At 42.2% G+C, this 17,777-nt stretch overlaps 2 protein-coding genes across 4 annotated transcripts in view; one reads left to right on the top strand and one right to left on the bottom strand.

The window, feature by feature from the left end:
* Positions 1–17,777, top strand: part of FLT1 (fms related receptor tyrosine kinase 1) — a 107,882-nt gene that overhangs the window by 68,566 nt on the left and 21,539 nt on the right. The window contains exons 14-17 of the mRNA XM_002192895.7: positions 4,128–4,274; positions 6,099–6,230; positions 12,356–12,462; positions 15,737–15,875. Coding sequence (XP_002192931.6) covers positions 4,128–4,274; positions 6,099–6,230; positions 12,356–12,462; positions 15,737–15,875 — 525 coding nt within the window. The remainder of the gene's footprint in view (positions 1–4,127; positions 4,275–6,098; positions 6,231–12,355; positions 12,463–15,736; positions 15,876–17,777) is intronic.
* PAN3 (poly(A) specific ribonuclease subunit PAN3) overlaps positions 234–17,777 on the bottom strand; it is a 118,624-nt gene continuing 101,080 nt past the window's right edge. For all 3 annotated transcript variants that reach the window (XM_072930432.1, XM_072930426.1, XM_072930389.1), the window contains one exon: positions 234–17,681. In XM_072930432.1, the coding sequence (XP_072786533.1) occupies positions 17,625–17,681 (57 nt within the window). In that variant the 3' untranslated portion in view covers positions 234–17,624. The remainder of the gene's footprint in view (positions 17,682–17,777) is intronic.

Here is a 17,777-nt window from a genome sequence, read left to right on the forward strand (position 1 = left end):
TCTTCTAAAAGAAGTATGCAGGGAAGAAATAAAAATGTTGATATAATGCACAGACCTATCATATCATTTATAATAATGATGATTTTACAACTGACAGACATGAACAATGTTTCTCCAAATAAATCCAGGTAGACTTCCAGTTGCTGTGTTGGTCAATTTTTAAAGTCAGTTCTGCACTAATGTAAAAACTACTGATAAAAGTGTGAGTGTTGCTTCTGGCCTGAAGATTCAGGAGTTTGTAATGTTGTAATTATTTTATTAAATGAGGAATGTTACACTAACATGACTGACAAGGTTTTAGCCAGCACGGTTAGTTAATACATTTTTAAAATACAAATTCAAAATTGAAGCCATTAAAAATATTCATTGCTTTTGATATGCAAATGACAATTGGATTTATTATGGGGATTAAGAACCAGCAAAACTGCTGAAGGACAATTAAGGGCAGCCTAAGAATTCTTTGTGAGCATTTCCCCTTTTCTTTTCCTTTGTTATGATTTTGCTATGAGATGTTTCTGTGTGCTATAAATTCTGTGTAAGGAAAAAGTTACTATTTTTAATAGATCTGATAACTTTATTTTTTTACAATTACATAGCTTTTATTATTTTTGGTTACATTTATGATTGATCATTAATATAGCATTTACATAAGCCATAAAAAAACAGACCACAATGACCAAAATAGCTATAGCAAAGGAACAAAGTGGCTGTGTTTTTAAAATAGAGGGTGACAACATGACAGTTTCTTGCACTTGGGAACTCACCAGACTATTTCCTCCTTTAGGTATCGAGACCCTGTCCCACGGCTAAACTTGCCTTTCACGTGGGAATTGCTTTTGTCAAGTGTGAAAGGGTAAACAATAGCATTTCCCCATAATGCCAGTTTCATGGAGCCTAAAATGCTTAGAAAACAATTGATAACCTGGAAGTTGTCAGAGTAAAGAAAAGAATAATCATTTATATCTGGAAATGTCACCTATAGCCTGGTTGTATACAGTAACTCTTTTGTTCATTATTAGCATGATGGCTTCCAGAAACAATGTGTTCTTGCAAAGGGATCAGGCTCTCTTTTTTTCCTAAAACATGCCTAAAATGCAAGTGGAGTAGTTGGCGACTGCTTAAAAATGGAGCAAGCTCACTCTTTAGCATTTGCAATTCTTCAGAAGAACTACAATACAGAATCCCCTTTTTTCCCAGGGTATTTTGTGGAAAGACATTTGATGGTGAGGTGGGCGGTGATGACAGGACATTATGAATTTTCCATGGCCTTGGGAGCCGAAGCACGATAATTTGTAGCAGCCAGTTGCCAGGCAATATGAGTTTGGGTCAAAAAAAAAAAAATTAAAAAGGAGATGTGGTAATTAGACTGTTCTATGAAGTTGCTGTGCATTGCAATGATGTATGTCACTGCTGACTGGAGGTCCCACCAGCCTGGGCTCAACCAGCACTTAGAGGGCCACGCTGTGCAAGGATGTCCTAACATCCCAATGTGGCTCTCCGTGTTGGATGCCAAAGAGAAAGCTCACCGGAAACCTTTGAGGAAAGCAGTTCTTGGTGGCAGGATAAAAACTACTGATGTCACTTTTGTTGTCCTTGGATGACTGGAGAATCTCATGGGTTTGGGGAGCTTCTCTGCTTTCTGTTGTGTAATATATTATTTAGGGAGAAAGGTGTGAATTATATTTCTTCTTTTTTTTTTTTTTAAGTGTTTAAAATAAAGCTTGTATTTATATTTTTGTACTGATTAATAAAAAATAAGTGAACAGTCAACATAATCCTAACAAAGGGTAAAAATTGATGGAATGCAAATATAAACCCAAAAATTAACCAATTGTAATTTTTTCCCTTTGTTTGCTTTTAAAAATGCAAATCTCCCCTCCCTAACACCCCAGGTCAGACAAGTACTCTGGTACCAGTGTCCTCCCCTCTGCAACTCCGCTATCACTCCCCTGGACCAAATTCTGCCTACAATGAAGTTCCTCAGAGTAACTGAGAGCAGAGTTTGGCCAGCAAGGCAGCATTTGTTGACAAGCATGAAGACTGGGGTCAGGTCTGGGAGCTGCCCTGGGAGCTGAGCCCCACACTGTGCTGGTGGCCAGGCTAGGCCCTCAGCTTTGGAGTGAGCAGAGTAGGACATTGGAAACTAACCCCCTTGGCTTCACTGCAAAAATGAATGGGAGAAAACAGGTGGTTTGCAAAAGAGGATAATCCTCAGGTTGACCAAGTCCTTGAAAAATCAGCTGATTGTAGCAGAGAAATTATTGAAAGTATGTGAATGATGACTTAAGTTTTAAGCAAAAAGTTTTTCTTAATATGAAATCCCATCTTTAGTGTATGGCTATAAACAAATTAAAATTAATCACAACTCACAGAACGTGTGATTTGCCTTTGTTGTGTCATCTTGTCTGCCTTCATTTTGGATGTCTGGGCTGGGGTATCTGTCAGGGACTGCTGAGAAATGTCAAGTTCTTCTCAGCACGTGTATGTGGACACACCTCAGACTGTGCCTGTTCATAGTGTTGTGAAAATTGAGAACTGAACAAAAATCAAGGTGAGGTATCAAGGAGAAGAGGGCAGTGTTCTCGGCTGCAAGGCAAATATAGTTGACTATGCCATGGTGTAGGTATGTGATGAAGAATTTACAGTGCCTCTCATAAGCAATGCTGTTTGGGAAGAGAGAACAAATTGTTTACCAGGCTGTAAACAACAAATATCATTGCCTGTGAAAATTACTGGCTTGCCGCTCAGAAAGGCCCAAAAACCATAGTCATTGCACAGTCATGACTATGTTGGAATTCATTTCAAGGGGTAAGGGTATTGCAAAGATAGCCCACTTTAAAGGTGTTTTTAGTGCTGTGGGGCTCATGAACACTGAAAAAGTTGGGGGTACACAGGGGTTTAATATTTCTGGAGAGTTTTTATTTATGGCTGGTAATAGAATAATTATGAAGACAGAGATGTCTGATGGCTAGTTTTTCTGTAAGGATAAAGAATAATCTCCCAAACACAGAATATCAGAAATTCAGCTGATACTGAACTTGGTTTACAGGCATATGTTGCAGCTTGAAAGAAAATACTTGCAAATAGTTGGTTTCTGCTTTTTTTTTTTTGTTTTGTTTCATATTTGGAATCTGTGTACCATGTTAGTAATTGCTGATTCTGGCAATGTTCTTGAAGGGAAAGATTGCAAATAATTAGGTAATCTGAGGGAGTCTGCAGAGTATTTCCACCTGTGACACTGCTCAGGAGCTCCCTGAATTCTCTGTGACTGCTTTAAATGGACCAAAATATCAAAAATAATTATGTGACAGTTACAAATGTGAATGAAAGACGTTGCCATATAATGTGCATAAACGTTGTAAGTATCTGGACCTTTGTTAAAACAGCCTTCGGCACTGTATGAAATGAGGGAAGGAGTGGTAAAGGGTTGAAATTATTATGAGATTGTTTTGTTTCTTTCAGAGATGACTTTAACATGATATTTGTAGTGTGTTTTTGAAATGCTGTGGTGTGGTTTGGCCAGGCCTGGTTATGTTCAGCCAAATATGTGAAACGCAGAAGTGGAATAATTTATGAAGACTTTGTCCAATGCTTCTGTGCTCATGGTTACTGGTTTTTGATTATGTGAGATTACTGAATATGATTTGTAACTGTACTCTTTAAAGGAAGTAAATTATCAAGGACATATTAATGGATATCAGGGTGTCCAGAGCTGCAAAGTGCTACCAGCAACACAGAGATACTGTGCTACAAGGGTGTTCTGATGATTCTTCAAATCTTTGGTGTCACAGTTTGTTTCTTTTGATGATGAAACACTGAGCTTTCATAGAAAGTCATTGCTTTCAATATAAACAATTGTGGTTGGTCATGGAATTGAGAAAACCTTTTGAACACTGTCATCACTGGGCATTCATTGGTCACCATAGCATGCTATTGCTGACTAATGGGAGCTCCCTGCACACACCAAATCCTCCTGAGCTAAGTAGAACAGTAAATAAAATCAGTGAAAAATGAGCTCGGTAGAAGAGCCATAGCAATCTCTAACACCAGTAAAATGAGTGTAGGGGAGATAATTAAATCCCCACCATTACAAGAATGTAAAACAAAGGTGTTGTTTTGTCTTATAGCTCAAGAGGCACCAGCCCTGCTGCGGCAGCTTGCGGATCAGACAGTGAACGCCAGTAACTCTGCCATGTTGGAGTGCCAGGCTCGTGGTATTCCTGAGCCCCAGATATCCTGGTTTAAAAACCATGAGGAAATACAGCAAGAACCAGGTGAGAGCTTTGTGTACTCACCTACCTCTTACAGCAGGCTTTTTATTTACCCATCTGCCTTAGGTAGCCATTTACAGAGTCATTGGTCCCAGCAACTAGATGTAAGGAAGGCAGGCAGCAACCCAGGTGCTCCAGATAATTCTGTCTCACTCCAAAACACGAGCCAGGCTGGAGATCTAGACACAACAGGTCTTCATGGAATCAGTGAAATATTTTTCTTCTTAAAAGAGTCATCCCCAGAGAAACATATTTCCCTCCATTTGTTATAGAGGGAGCCTAAAGATCACGTGTCTTGGCCAGCAGATATGGAAGTACCAGCAGGAGTCTGTGGTCAGGCACTCAAAGTCTGTTCATGAGTCAAAAACTATCCAGGTGACTAAATCCATGTCTGGGGTGTCCAAAATCCAAATGCATATACTGGCGGCAGAGGAATCCAGGTCTCATGCAACAGAAAGGAACAGCTTCCCAGGTGGCATGTTGCAACAACAGGAAAACTTTGGGAGCTGTTTACTGATGTTTCTGGAATGTGGCTTCAAAGACCAGCTAAGGCAATATGTCCAGCTGCTGGCACCATAGTCACGGAAGTGTTCCTTGGATATTTCAAACAGAAATAATTGATGGAGGAAAAGGCAAAATTTTCTCATAGCACTTAATGCACATTTGGTTCAGAAGCACACACTGAGATAGTGTTAAAACACTCAGCAAAGATGTTCAAGGAGGTCTGGTCCATAGGAATTCGAATTTAAGATGTAGTCTTCTACAGAACATTTTAGAAAGTTTGTAGCTATGGTTGTGTCCTGAATTATTGAGAATTACTATAGCATGAATAAAAGCAACTGGAAAAAATTCTGAGGATTTCTCCAACTGAGTTATTAGCCTGTGCAGACTTGCAGCCCAAGCACTAAGCTTAATCTAGAGACAGATTTCGTAAAGATTTACAGTGATCACATTGCTGTAGTGTGCATTAATAACACTATCTTCCAAAATGAATGTTACGTGCCTAACTTGGGTGTAATGCAAGAGATACAACTGGGACCCAGGGAGATGTCTTCAGAGGGTAGGTCAGAGCACTTCAGTTAGGTGTCTGAAATAGATGATGGGAATACATTTTGATGGGACTGTGGTTCTGATGGAGCCAAACAAAAGTGTGTACTTGACTACACATTTCCTTTCTAGAAGGTGCCTCAGCAGCAGTCCTGAGGCCAAATCTGCTCCCTGCCTCTTCCTTGCTTCTTGGAATATTGTTGAGGGTGTCTTCTGGGTTGACCTATCTGGAATAAACAAGGTGTTTAAAACTTCAGATAACTCCTATGCTTTAGGTTACACCTCATGGGCATTCTCTTTGCACTATCTGGAGCCCCTTTGCAAAGGAGCCCATCGTTCCATGCCACATGGGCAGGTGAGATTTGGCGCAAGTCTGCTGCCCATAGGAATAGTCTGAATGGTTTTTGGAAGGGCTCTAAGCTTGAGCTGCTTCTGGGACAGACCTGGGCCTGTAAGTGCAGTAATCAGACTGTCCTTTTTCCAAAAGCTGGAGACATGCTAAAGGGTTCACCTGGATGAAAGCATAGGCACAGTGCTATCAATATAAACAGTACCAAGTACTTCCAAGATCATTTCCTTAGCAAGTGCTTTGTAAACGCTGATTTCCAAGAGACTCGCAAGGCATCCAAGTGTATTTGGCTTTCCTGCAGACAACGTTGAGCTGCGCAGTCTATGGCTCAGATTTCTTCTGAGAAGAACTTGAAATAGATACTATTACACAAGTGCCAGGTTTTGTTTATATCCTGGCTCCCTCTCATTGCAAAATATTTCATTTCACAGGAATAATTTTAGGGCCTGGAAGCCGAATGCTGTTTATTGAAAGAATAAAAGAGGAGGATGAAGGACTTTACCAGTGTATAGCCACCAACTTGAAAGGGTCCGTGGAGAGTGCGGCATATGTCACAGTACAAGGTAAAACACCACACTAAATGGAAGAGCAAGCCTTCCAGAGTGATGTTCTTAGGCTGGAAAGGCAGGGGCATGACCTGGGACTACTCTGGTGATCTCTGAAGAAATTTGAAGGAAGTCCTAGCAAGGGAAGCATACCAGGTTGGAAAGGAAGCCCAGCAGGAAATGCTAACTCAGAGTGTGTTTACACTGACCTAAAAAGAATTGCTTCAACTCAACAAAGATCAGGTCAGGGTAGAAGACAAATGTAAATTTAGTATCAGCAAAACAAACAAAAAACAGGGTAAGTAGCACTCTCCTACCCACACATTTTCCCATTTCAGGTTAATCCCATAGAAATTAGAGGCCTGTGATATTCTCATTTGTTTATTTTTCTGTGTAAAGTGAACTGCCAAATCAGACTGGAAGTCTTTTGCCTAGCAATAGCTACATATGCAAAGGTACTACTACAAGGAAGTAGTTTGATTTAGCTATTTCTGTAAGCATTGCTTGAGTTATCGTGCTAATAATTTAAATGTCCAGCATTGTTCTGCCCTGACTCATGCCTGTGGTAGTGAAATAAGTTAATTTTAGATTGAATAAAAATAAAGTTTATTAAGTGACCTTTCAATTTCATTGAGTACCCTTTTAGTTCATGAATTCTGAGATTAGAGAAATAGGTTGACATTCTCCATATAGGTCAGTGTCGTGCATGTATTAAATTTGACATAATCTATTTTACTGACCTAAAATATAATAGTCCTAGATGCATTTAGTTGTTCCTTATTTAACACAATTTGACTATAACAAGGCCTCATATAATTTTTAAATGTGTCTGAATGCTTCTCAGTATTTGGAGCATCCTGCAGCACAAGACAATTACAACCAGTATTGACTTTTCCCCATGAGGGTGTTAGCAGTCAGAGTTAATGGTGGTGATGTTTTTGCTTTAAAAGGTCAGGGATAAGTATACGCACGTGTGGGCTGGACTAACTGGTGAAATTGAGCAGGTAAAACACTTATCCCCTTATGAATAATTATAGAATAATAGAATGGTCTGGGTTGGAAGGATCATTAAACATCCTCTAGCTCCAGCCTGGTCTAGTGGAAGGCAGGAACACCTCCACCAAACCAGGTTTCTCAAAGCCCCCTCCAACTCAGCCATGAACACTTCCAGGGATGTGGCACCCAGGACTTCATCATGCTCAGAGTAAAAAATTGCTTCATAATATCTAATCTAAGCCTGTCTTCTTTCAATGTGAAACCATTCCCCCTTGTCCTATATCTCCATGCCCTTGGAAGAAGTCTCTCCAGCTCTCTATTAGACCCCCTTTAAGTAATAGAAGGCTGCCAAAAGATCTCCCTGGAGCCTTCTCCACTCCAAGCTGAACAATTCCAGCTGTCTCAACTGTCTTCATAGGAGAGGTGCTTCAGCCCTCTGCTCAGCTTTGTGGCCCTCCTCTGGACTCGCTCCAGAAGATCCACATCATTCTTATGTTGGAGGCCCCAGAGGTGGATGCAGCAGTCCAGGTGGGGTCTAACAATTGTAGAGAGGCAGAATCACCTCCCTCTAAGCACCTTGATAATACTAAAGCTTTTACAGCTGCTGTAACAGCTAAATGAATAATTTGTGCCAGCTGCTTGCTGTCCAAATCATCCTACTAATTCATAGTCCTGGACAACGTAATTCATTATTGTATTGATTTTTAACATAATTGAAGCTTGGCTGTTTATTACAACCACAAGCATTCTGTCAGAGGGCTTCTAGGAAGTCATATATCCTAGTCCAGAGGAGAGGAAAGAGAGCAGCCAGGAAGGCTTCTTCAGTGGTTACGTGTCCTGAGGGACCAGGAGCAATGTTCTTGTACGACTTCTATGGGAGCAGAAGATGAACACTACCACATTAAAATTTATGGCTTTGAGACTGGATGATGAAAAGAGAGAGAATTTGTCTTATCTACTACAATCAAGGAAAATGTCTTCCCACTCTTTTCCTACTATATGAATGGATGTCACTAGAGGTTTTTTTACTCATTCCTACACTGCTCTGGAGCAAGTGTCCCTCTCCCAGGAAATGGCAGCTCCCACCTCATTCTGAGCCTGGAGGGACAAGATCAGAGCTTGAATGTGTGGCTTTCTCTAAGCTTTGCCACTTTCTTGTCTCTGTGAGAAACACAGGCCCTGTGCCTGCTGTGGCGAGCACCTCTCGTGTCCTGGGACCACAGTCCTGGGACTCTTGGAATACAGGGCTGCAGATCAAAGGGAGCAGAGCAGTGCCTCATGACGATGGCCATGTTTAGCAGATTCGAAAAGTAGTTTGTGAATGAGTCAGGGAGGAAACTGTCTGCTCTCTTTATTTCCTCTGAAAAAACATTCTTATACTCACAGATAAAACAATGTGTATTTTTGTGTCCGAGATGGATGAATGGATTGTGGAATCAAAGGGCTGTCTTTAAATAATTGCAGGCTGTGTTTGGTTTGGAACCAGGGGTTGCTGAACTGTCTGTGGAGAAGAAGGGCCACATCTGTGGCCATGTCAGAGCAATCTCTCCACTTACTCTTGGCTGGGGAACCAAAGAGGCAGCAAATCTGTGAGGAAAGAATAGAAACAGCAAATTGCTACCAGAGCATCCAGCAGGTGGAAGGGACTGTATCCCTAAAAGTCTGGGGAGAAATGCTGCTGGGCACGTGGGGAACACAGACTCTTGGGAAGCTTTTTTGTGGAGGGCCACCATGCTTGCAGAGTTGCCATTAAAGCCATTTCCTGCTTCCCCAGCTGCAGACCCTCGCAGCCCCAGGGATACAGTTAGTTGCAGAGGTGCTGCTTTGAAGGAGATGTGCTGATAAAGGAAGAAGCACCTTTACAGCTCATGCTCACTAAAATATGGACATATAACAAGCAAAGAAATACAGCAATGAGCCCTTTCTTAAAGCTGATGTTTGATAACTTAATGTGAATCCTGTTGATGAAAAGGAAATCATCTCATTTATTAAATACTCACTAAACTGTTCTCATGCTATGAAAATGGTGGTAGCTTTTCAAATAATATTTATTTAAATGACTTCTTTTAAATAACTTTTCTATCTATCAATCTATCTATCTATCTACCTACCTACCTACCTACCTACCTACCTACCTATCTACCTAACTTTTCTGACTTTGTATCTCAAAAAGTTGTTGTGCCTTTTGAGTCATGCTGAAGTCATCAGAAACTTCTCCATGAAGTTTATCTGGAATTCCCACAGCTACTGAATGAAATTCAGCTTGGGTCATGACTTCAGTTTGCAAGATTAAAGGTGGACATCAGGGGACCCTAAGACTCCTGTTACCTCAGAAGCCCAATAAAGAGGTTTGGAATGGAGTCCTGGTGGTCAATAGGTTCAACCTCAGTTCAAACAAGGGTCATCACCAATGGTCTGGTTTTGTCATAACTAAGGTATGACAAACTCTGAGGATGGACATTCCTCAGCATCTCTGAACACCCATCCCAGTGCTGCAGTGCTGTGCTTGTGAGATCACATGGATTTAGGAGGGTAGATCCCGTTGAGGTAGGGGTGAGGGATCCTTTAGGTCCAGCAGATTGGCATTGTTGCCCCAGGCATTGCTTTTCCCCTGGTTGACACCCGAGCTGCACCACAATGCTTATGTGTTTAGATCTGAAATCCTAATGAGAAAGCCCATACCAGCAAAAGGCTTGAGCTTGTAGCTGGAGGGATCAGCAGATTAATCCAGGCTCTCATCCTGGCATCCTTGTGTGGTTCTGGTGGCTTCTCTTGGTACTGAAAGAGAGAAGTTGTTGCTGGTGGCACTTCTTCACTCGCCCCCTCCTCACCCCTCTGCAGTCCTGCACACATGGGGTGGTTTTTGGAGGGGCTCAGGGGAGAAAGGGGGCAGCTGCTTAGGGCAGAGTCAGGCAGATGGGAACAGAGCTGCACACAGGAAAAAGTCTTTGTCTAATGAGATGTCTGGGTGAGTAAAGCTCTGGGATGGAGGTGTACAGGGATGTCTGAAATCTTCAGCTACCAGGCAGAGAGAGGGATTTAGTACTGATTAAATCCTCACCAAACTCTGCTAATCCTAAGGCCTCTTCTGAGTATTTCTGCCTGTTCTGCCTCAAATTAAACCTTTTTCTACCCAGCTGAGAGACACTCAGAGAGCTCTGACTTCAAGGCTTTCAGCAAGACTAGGACTCTGGCACTTGATAACCCAGCCCAGCTGGAGAAATGCTTTCTTGTTGCCTACATTTGCTCCAACATTTCAAAGACAGCACCTTCGCATCTCTTTGCTGACTTCTGGGCAGCTGCTGCAGTGGTTAGATGGTTGCTGTCTTCCACCCCAGGCCTGTCTGTACCTCAAGGGTGTTCCATGTCCTGCCCTGTGAAGCTGTGGTAACCAATGAACCTGCAGCTCCTCCAGGTTTTGCTGAATAGATATCAGAAACTATTATCTGCCATCTGCAGGAGTGCTGCTCAGAAGCAAGAGGAGACTATCCATATGTAAAAGGAAATGCTGATGCCAGAGAGTAGGCAAGCTGTATTAGGCTGTATTATTTATGCTATCACTATATTCTATATCTAAATCAAGTACTTGAAAAAAATACTTGTGAAAAGAGAACTCTCTTGGTATTTCTGGAGACTATTGTATCTTCATTCATTGTTGCAGTCATGTTTTTCCTCAATGAGCTTTATTCTCAAAGCTCCAGAATGGACATGCCAGAGAAATCTTAGATATGGGGCATGAAAACAAATCTGATTATCTGATTTTTAGGGAGACAAGACATTATGCTAATTAAGCAACACATCCTCTAAACAAAGCTTTGTAGTCTTTTGCCTAAAACCAGCACAATCCCTCTGGATTACCCAGTAAACTCACCAGTGAGACACAATAACACATTTTTCATTTGTTAGGAGTAACACCAAGCTGCCGGGCTCTGAAACTCTGCAAGTGCAGTTGACAAAACTACTGTGAAATCATGTTCAGAATTACTCCTCCTTGTCCTCTCATTTACCCTTTCTAGAGGGCATATCAGAATAAGAGGCAGGATATGATGGTTCTTTTTGCATTTTCTACCAATCAGATGGAAAACATACTGTGAGAAGTGTTGGATTTTGATGTGATCACAGGATTTGCAAAACAAAGTGCCCTGAAACTATTTTACAAATCCCTAAATAGCAGTCTGAAGTGAGTTTTATTTTGACATTTTTAAAGATTTGTCAGTGGGCTCTAATACTTTCCAGATTTCTAATGTTCACGCTGCTTATTTTCAGTTGTTGCTGGTTTTGTTTTTTCCCTTTCTGTGCTTAATCACTTCCCTGGTTTCTAGAGCTCTCCCAGCTCCCTGCCACCTGGGTTCTGTGGGATGCCGCTGGGAAAGGAGGAGGTCCCACGTTCCCTCAGGGAGCCTGGCCTTCTGCTGCTGGTGTGACTGACAGGAGACCTGAGGGCACAGAGCCTGCCAGGGAGCAGTGGATTGGAGGGAGTGCTAGGCCATATTCCCCACATTTCTGCCCAGTGGGAAGGAGGGTCAAGACCCTGGTACCATGCTGTGTATGAGCTGAGCCCCTAGGTGACAGATCAGATCCATCCAAGCCACGGGAAGAAGAGCTCACGGACTTCTGCTGGCAGCACCATGAGTCTCCAAGAGAATCCCCAGGCCACTCCCAGTGATGGCTTTGGTGAGGGCTGGAGGATTTACAGCATGTCTGGGATAGAGGTGCAGGCTGCAGGGCTCAGCCACCAGCAGTGAAGAGCTCTCTGAGAAGTGGGGAAGGAAAGGCATCAGGTCCTGGACAGCAACCCCAAGCAGCAGCACTGCAACGTGCCCTGGGTGACACTTGGAGTCACTGGTGCCTACACCAGCACAAACCCTCCCAGGAGCTTCTCCTGCACATTAGCAGCAGCTCTCACACCATGGTACCGCCTGTGGGAAAGGCCCAGCAGAGCCATCCCCTTTGTGCAGCTCTGTCCTCTCCTGAGCCTGCAGGAGACCTTTTCTTTTTGGCTCTGTGAGCCAATCCAAACAGAGATTAATACCGCATTGAAAAGAGCTGGTCCTTCCTGGTATTTTATTTTAATGGGGAAAAAAAACCATGAAGTGCCCGTGGTTTGCAGGTCATTTTCTAATATGTTTCCTACTTGATTTTCCCAGGCATATCGGAGAGGTCAAACCTGGAACTGATAACACTGACCTGTACCTGTGTGGCTGCGACGCTGTTCTGGCTCCTGTTGACCCTCTTCATTCGCAAGCTGAAGAGGGTAAGAACAGAGAGGGATCTCCCTGTGGCACCTGCCTGCCTCTCCTTGGCAGCCCTTTGCTCATGTCAGAAAATTTTTCCCAAGCTGCTGGGATTGCTGAGTCTACCAATGAAAAATTCTGTTTCACTTTTGCAGCACCAAGTCTGCTAGAGTTCAAGGAGTGTTTGGAATACACTCTCAGGCACATGGCACGACTCTTGGGACTGCCCTGTGCAAGGCCAGGAGTTGAGCTTTGATGATCCTTGTGGGTCCCTTCCAACTCAGAATATCCTATGATTCTATGATTTTTTGATACTTCTCACCCTTGTTCTTGGTGAAATAACCAGGCTGCTGATGGATGCTGAAGAACTGTGACTTGCAAGCCTGAGTATGAGTAAGCCAGAAAGAAAAGCCCGGGCGGGGACAAGGCTCTGAGGCTCACAAGAACTTGGGTGCCTGACTCACACCAAAGGCATCCTCATTCCCCTCTAAAAACTGTGGGAGTTTGGCATCCTAATGTCTTTGAAGATTTGAGTGAGTGGGAATGACAGATCTTCATGGAATGTGCTGGGGTCTGGTTCGCACAGTGTCTGGTATAATTATATCACTTCCAAAGTGATACTTTGCTGAAGGAGTTTTGATGGTGCAGCTTCTAGAGCAGATGATCGTGTACCAACATGATAAATTTAACTGCCCCTGCAGCTGACCCTCCTTCTTGTCCAAGGCTGACTGTGATGGTTTAAAGCCCCTTTTTGCTGACAGCACCCTGTCTGCATTGTATGGTGTGTGCAGGCTAAGCCACGGCAGCTTTCCTGAGCGCAAAATACAGCTCCTCAGTCAGGCAGGAAGATCTCAGTGTCACCTGCAGGAGCAGATGGATTTGAGAGAAGGTACTGGGGCACTGCAAGACATGAGCTGAGAAATGGCTGCGTGCCCCCTCTCCTCATTCCCACACCACCACTAGCCCAGGGGTATCACACAGAGCTCTGCAGGGATCTGCTCATAGCCACCACAGCTGGGTGTGTCCCAGCTGGCTGAGGGATGGCTGCTGAAGATCCACTCTAGCCTGACAGACCATGTCATCTCAACCTGCATTAAGGCCTGCCAGTGTCTTAGGCTGGGTACTAAGGAGTTTTATTGACTGATGGGAAAGCAGTACTAGACCTCCAAATCAGGGCAGTGTGGCAGCAGTCACTCTGCTTGCATTCCTACTGCTGCAAGCTTTGGTGAGGAGAAATGCGTGGGAGTTCGGGGGGGAAAGGAAAGAAGAGGTCAGCTGATGCTGTGGAGAAACTTCATAGCTGTAAGGGAAATTACAAGGCAAGAGGGACCAGTACTGAATGCCCAGCAGTAATGATGAAGCAAGCTATAATGTGAATGCAAATCCTGGGAAAAAGTAAGCTTTAAGTGTAGCAAGGGGTTGCAGATATTTTTATTTTACTTTTTTATGAGACTGAAACTTATTAGATTGTTAGAAGATAATAAAAATATCATCAGATAATAAAAATATCATGTAGAACAAGGGACTTTAACTAAATGACATATTGAGGCAACTTTCCAACTAGTATTAGTCTATGTTTATGGTCTTCTCTGTGTTTTTCTTATAAACCCTTACTCTCAAAGATTTATGTCTGGAATTAGCTCTGAATTAAATTTTATATACAAATTATGTTGCCACAACAGAAAAAAAATTTGCTCTCCAAGAGCATTTACTTAAAACCTCTCTGTGATGCACATAGGGACAGATTATATCCTTAACAATTTTTCAACATTGAAAATGTTCCTTAAAATCTCTGTTTGTGCCAAAAATTTGATATTGAGTGCATCTGAAGAAAGAACTGTGGGAAAGTGCCTGGATTTTCCACTCCCCTATTGCTTTTTCTGGGATGGGTCCACTTAAAAGCTCTTCTAAAGTGATTGGTAGGAGCACTCCAGTACACACATCTCTATCTAGAAATGTCCTTTCTGGACCACCAAACATGTTTCTGTTTCTACTCATACCCCACTTATCCATCCACACTTAGAGGATGCTTTGGAGCCAGGCTTTAAGCCTTCTGACTTTTTCCCAAGCATCAATGCATCCTTCTTGGAACAAAATTTATGGGTTTGGGGCAGATGAAAAGCAACTAGAACAGCACTTGTTAATTAATGTAATTTTAATGTAGTTGTGTTTGTAATCAAGGCATGCACTGCAGGGAATATCCTTCTCAAAAAACATGCCTAGAAATGCAGGTATTAGGGACATATTTCCAAGCTGTAGGGGAGGGAAGTTGAAAGTATGAGGAGGCAGTTGAAGCAAATAATAGAAAAGAGAATATGTGGTTATATCTGTATATTTGTGGTATCTGTAGGTCTTTGTCCATGTGCTACTTCCACAAGTTTAGGAAAAGCAACACCTTCAGGTTCAGTTATACAGATTTCCCATAAATTCCAACTAATAGCCAGGAAATTATGGCAAACACTAGACCTTTTCTATAGAAAGACACTCCTGTGTTAAGAAAAGGCCAGTGGATTAGAATGTAAATCTTGATGCTCTTTGAAGGAATAAATATTTCAAAATGGATGAACTGCAGGAAACTTTCAGATCAGATTAATCTCTCTTTATATTTCTCACATGAAGTAGATAGTCCATTTTCTCAGGAGAAACTAAACTGGCAAATTAATTTGAAATTTTATGTTTTAAATTATGTGTTTGAGTCCTGCTGTTTATAAATTCCTCCAGACTTAAATGGTTTGAGTAAATTTTTCAGAAATTATACCAAAGAAATAAAAAATCCTATAAATTTCTCAGCAGTTTGTAAGTGTACAATGTCCAGTGTCCTGTTGACTTGTCTTGCACAATTTCTAACCACATATGACCTATCTTTGCGGGATATATGGGACAAATAAACACTGGCAGTAGAACTCCATCTGTTGCATGTGGCCACTTCTTGCTTTGCACAATCATGAAGGAAAGTTATTTTTATCAGCAATGTTTAGTCACTTGCTGAAAGTATTTCTCCTGACAGTGCAGAGGGCCTGTGTCATAACACCATATGTTAATAGAGACCCACATGGATTTTATTGAAGAAACTGGTATGTCCAGACGGGAGGAAAGCTAGAGGAAGGAGCTTCTTTAATATAAAAACTCTTGCAATATATAGAAAAGCAAAAGGGAGCATAAGCAAACCATCCAGTGTGCAGCGAAACACTCAGCCTTGTGAACAAAATTAACTTGGAGCCCTTGGCCCAAACAAGAAGATGCTGACAGATACTCTAATCCTCTTTTTCATTTTGCAATGTCTTTGTTTTCTAGCCTCGTTCCTCTGAAATGAAGACCAATCATTACCTGTCAATCATAATGGATCCTGATGAAGTCCCCTTAGATGAGCAATGTGAACGTCTACCTTATGATGCCAGCAAGTGGGAAATTGCAAGAGAAAGGCTAAAACTAGGTAATATTGGGATAGTTCATATAGAGTTTGGATTGATTGTATCTGTAACTATCGGTAAAGAGGAGCTGGATGTGTTCCAGACACTCAGCACAATGTACTGTGAGGTTTGGTGTGATCTGTTCCACACTGAGAGCGCTGATCTGTGAATGAATTACAGCCTTTAGGACTGACTGACCATGTCTACTTGACTTTTCACATGTATATTTGGACTTCATGTAGGAAAGAGAAAATAGAACCACGAGATCATTTAGGTTGGAAAAGACCCTTAAGATGAAATCCAACCATGAATAATCTACCTGTTCACTCCAGGAAAAAGCTGTGGAAGACAATGGCAAAGGCTTTACTAAAGTCTAGGTAGACAACATCCACAGTCTTTCCCTCATCTATTAAGTTGTTCACCTGGCCACAGAAGGAGAATATAGACAAGAATGATGCATTCTATATTTTGGAAACTGATTTACTTACAACATGACACAAAAAGAGCCACCAAAGAATTCCAAATCAGACTGACAACCTTGATGTTTCTCTCTCTAGAATCAGGAGCCTGACCTTTGGCATTTACTGTAATTTTGGTGATTCACTATAATAATGATGAAGGGTCTGGAGGGGAAGCTGTTTGAGGGGCAGATGAGGTCACTTGGTCTGTTCAGCCTGGAAAAGAGGAGTAGAGAGGAGACCTCACTGCAGCTACAACTTCCTTGTGAGGGGAAGAGAAGGGCAGACATTGATCTCTTCTCTGTGGTGCCAGTGACAGGACCTGCAGGAATAACCTGAAGGTGTATCAGGGGAGGTTTAGGTTGGATATTAGAAAAAGGTTCTTCACTCAAAGGGTGATTGGGCACTGGAACAGGCTCCTCAGGGAAGTGGTCACAGCACCAGCCTGACAGAGCTCAAGAAGCATCTAGACAACACTCACAGACACATGGTGTGCTGCTTGGAATTGTGCTGTCCAGGACCAGGATCATCCACAAGGACGATCCTAGTGAGTCCCTTCCAACTCAGGATATTCTATGATTCTATGGTTTTCTTCCCCTTCTTCAACCTGGAAACTTGGAAAAAAGCCTGTGCAGAAATGGGTCCTCATAATCCATCCTTCAGCCCTTCCTGTTTCTCCCTCTCCTTCTTTTTCCAGCACAACCTCTTTGTTTTCCCTCTGTGCTGCAGTTTTATGAATATTCTGTTATTGCACCATAAAGAGCAAGAATGTGACATGTAAGTCCATACATAAATAAATTAATTCATTACCCTTGAAAACTTTAAGCCTACAGCCAGCTCCCCAGTAGATGTCCCAGCAAAAAGCATGGGTTTGGGACCATTCTTTATTAAGACTAGTGTGGGGCTGATGAGAAGGGAAGGGGGGAAGGGACCTTATTTTGAAGTTGATTAATCCCTCCAGAAGCCACACAGATTTTAGCAAGAAGGTCAACATTAAAATGTCAGTGATAAGCACAGCCTCGTTGCTATAGTGCTGTTTGTTCTTTCAAGCATGCATTACATTTGTCCTACAGCAAGGTCTAAAAAATCATTTCATTCTAGTTAGAAGCTGTAACAGATTCCTCCTGTCTCCTGGGTATCAGGGACGAAGTTTGGATAACATGTGCAAAATTAGGACCACACTTAATTTGCCTGCCAGAAGACACAAGGTGGCCAGATGTGGATAAGCACAGCTGAAATATATTGCTCTCGATTTATAATTGTCATACATAATTCTGGGAATGCTGGAACCTTGTGCTGGAGTGACTTCAATCTTCAGACAATTTTCTTACAGCGATGGACCAAGAGACTGATGTGCAGACAGTGTGACCACTGGGAAAGAAACAAATAGAAATGGAATGTAAACACCAAAGAAAAAACCATGCTTTTCAGGGTTAGTGTTTGGAGTCCAGAGGGGACGAACAATGA

The sequence above is a fragment of the Taeniopygia guttata genome, chromosome 1 (genome assembly GCF_048771995.1).
Source record: "Taeniopygia guttata chromosome 1, bTaeGut7.mat, whole genome shotgun sequence".
In the NCBI taxonomy this organism is placed as follows: domain Eukaryota; kingdom Metazoa; phylum Chordata; class Aves; order Passeriformes; family Estrildidae; genus Taeniopygia; species Taeniopygia guttata.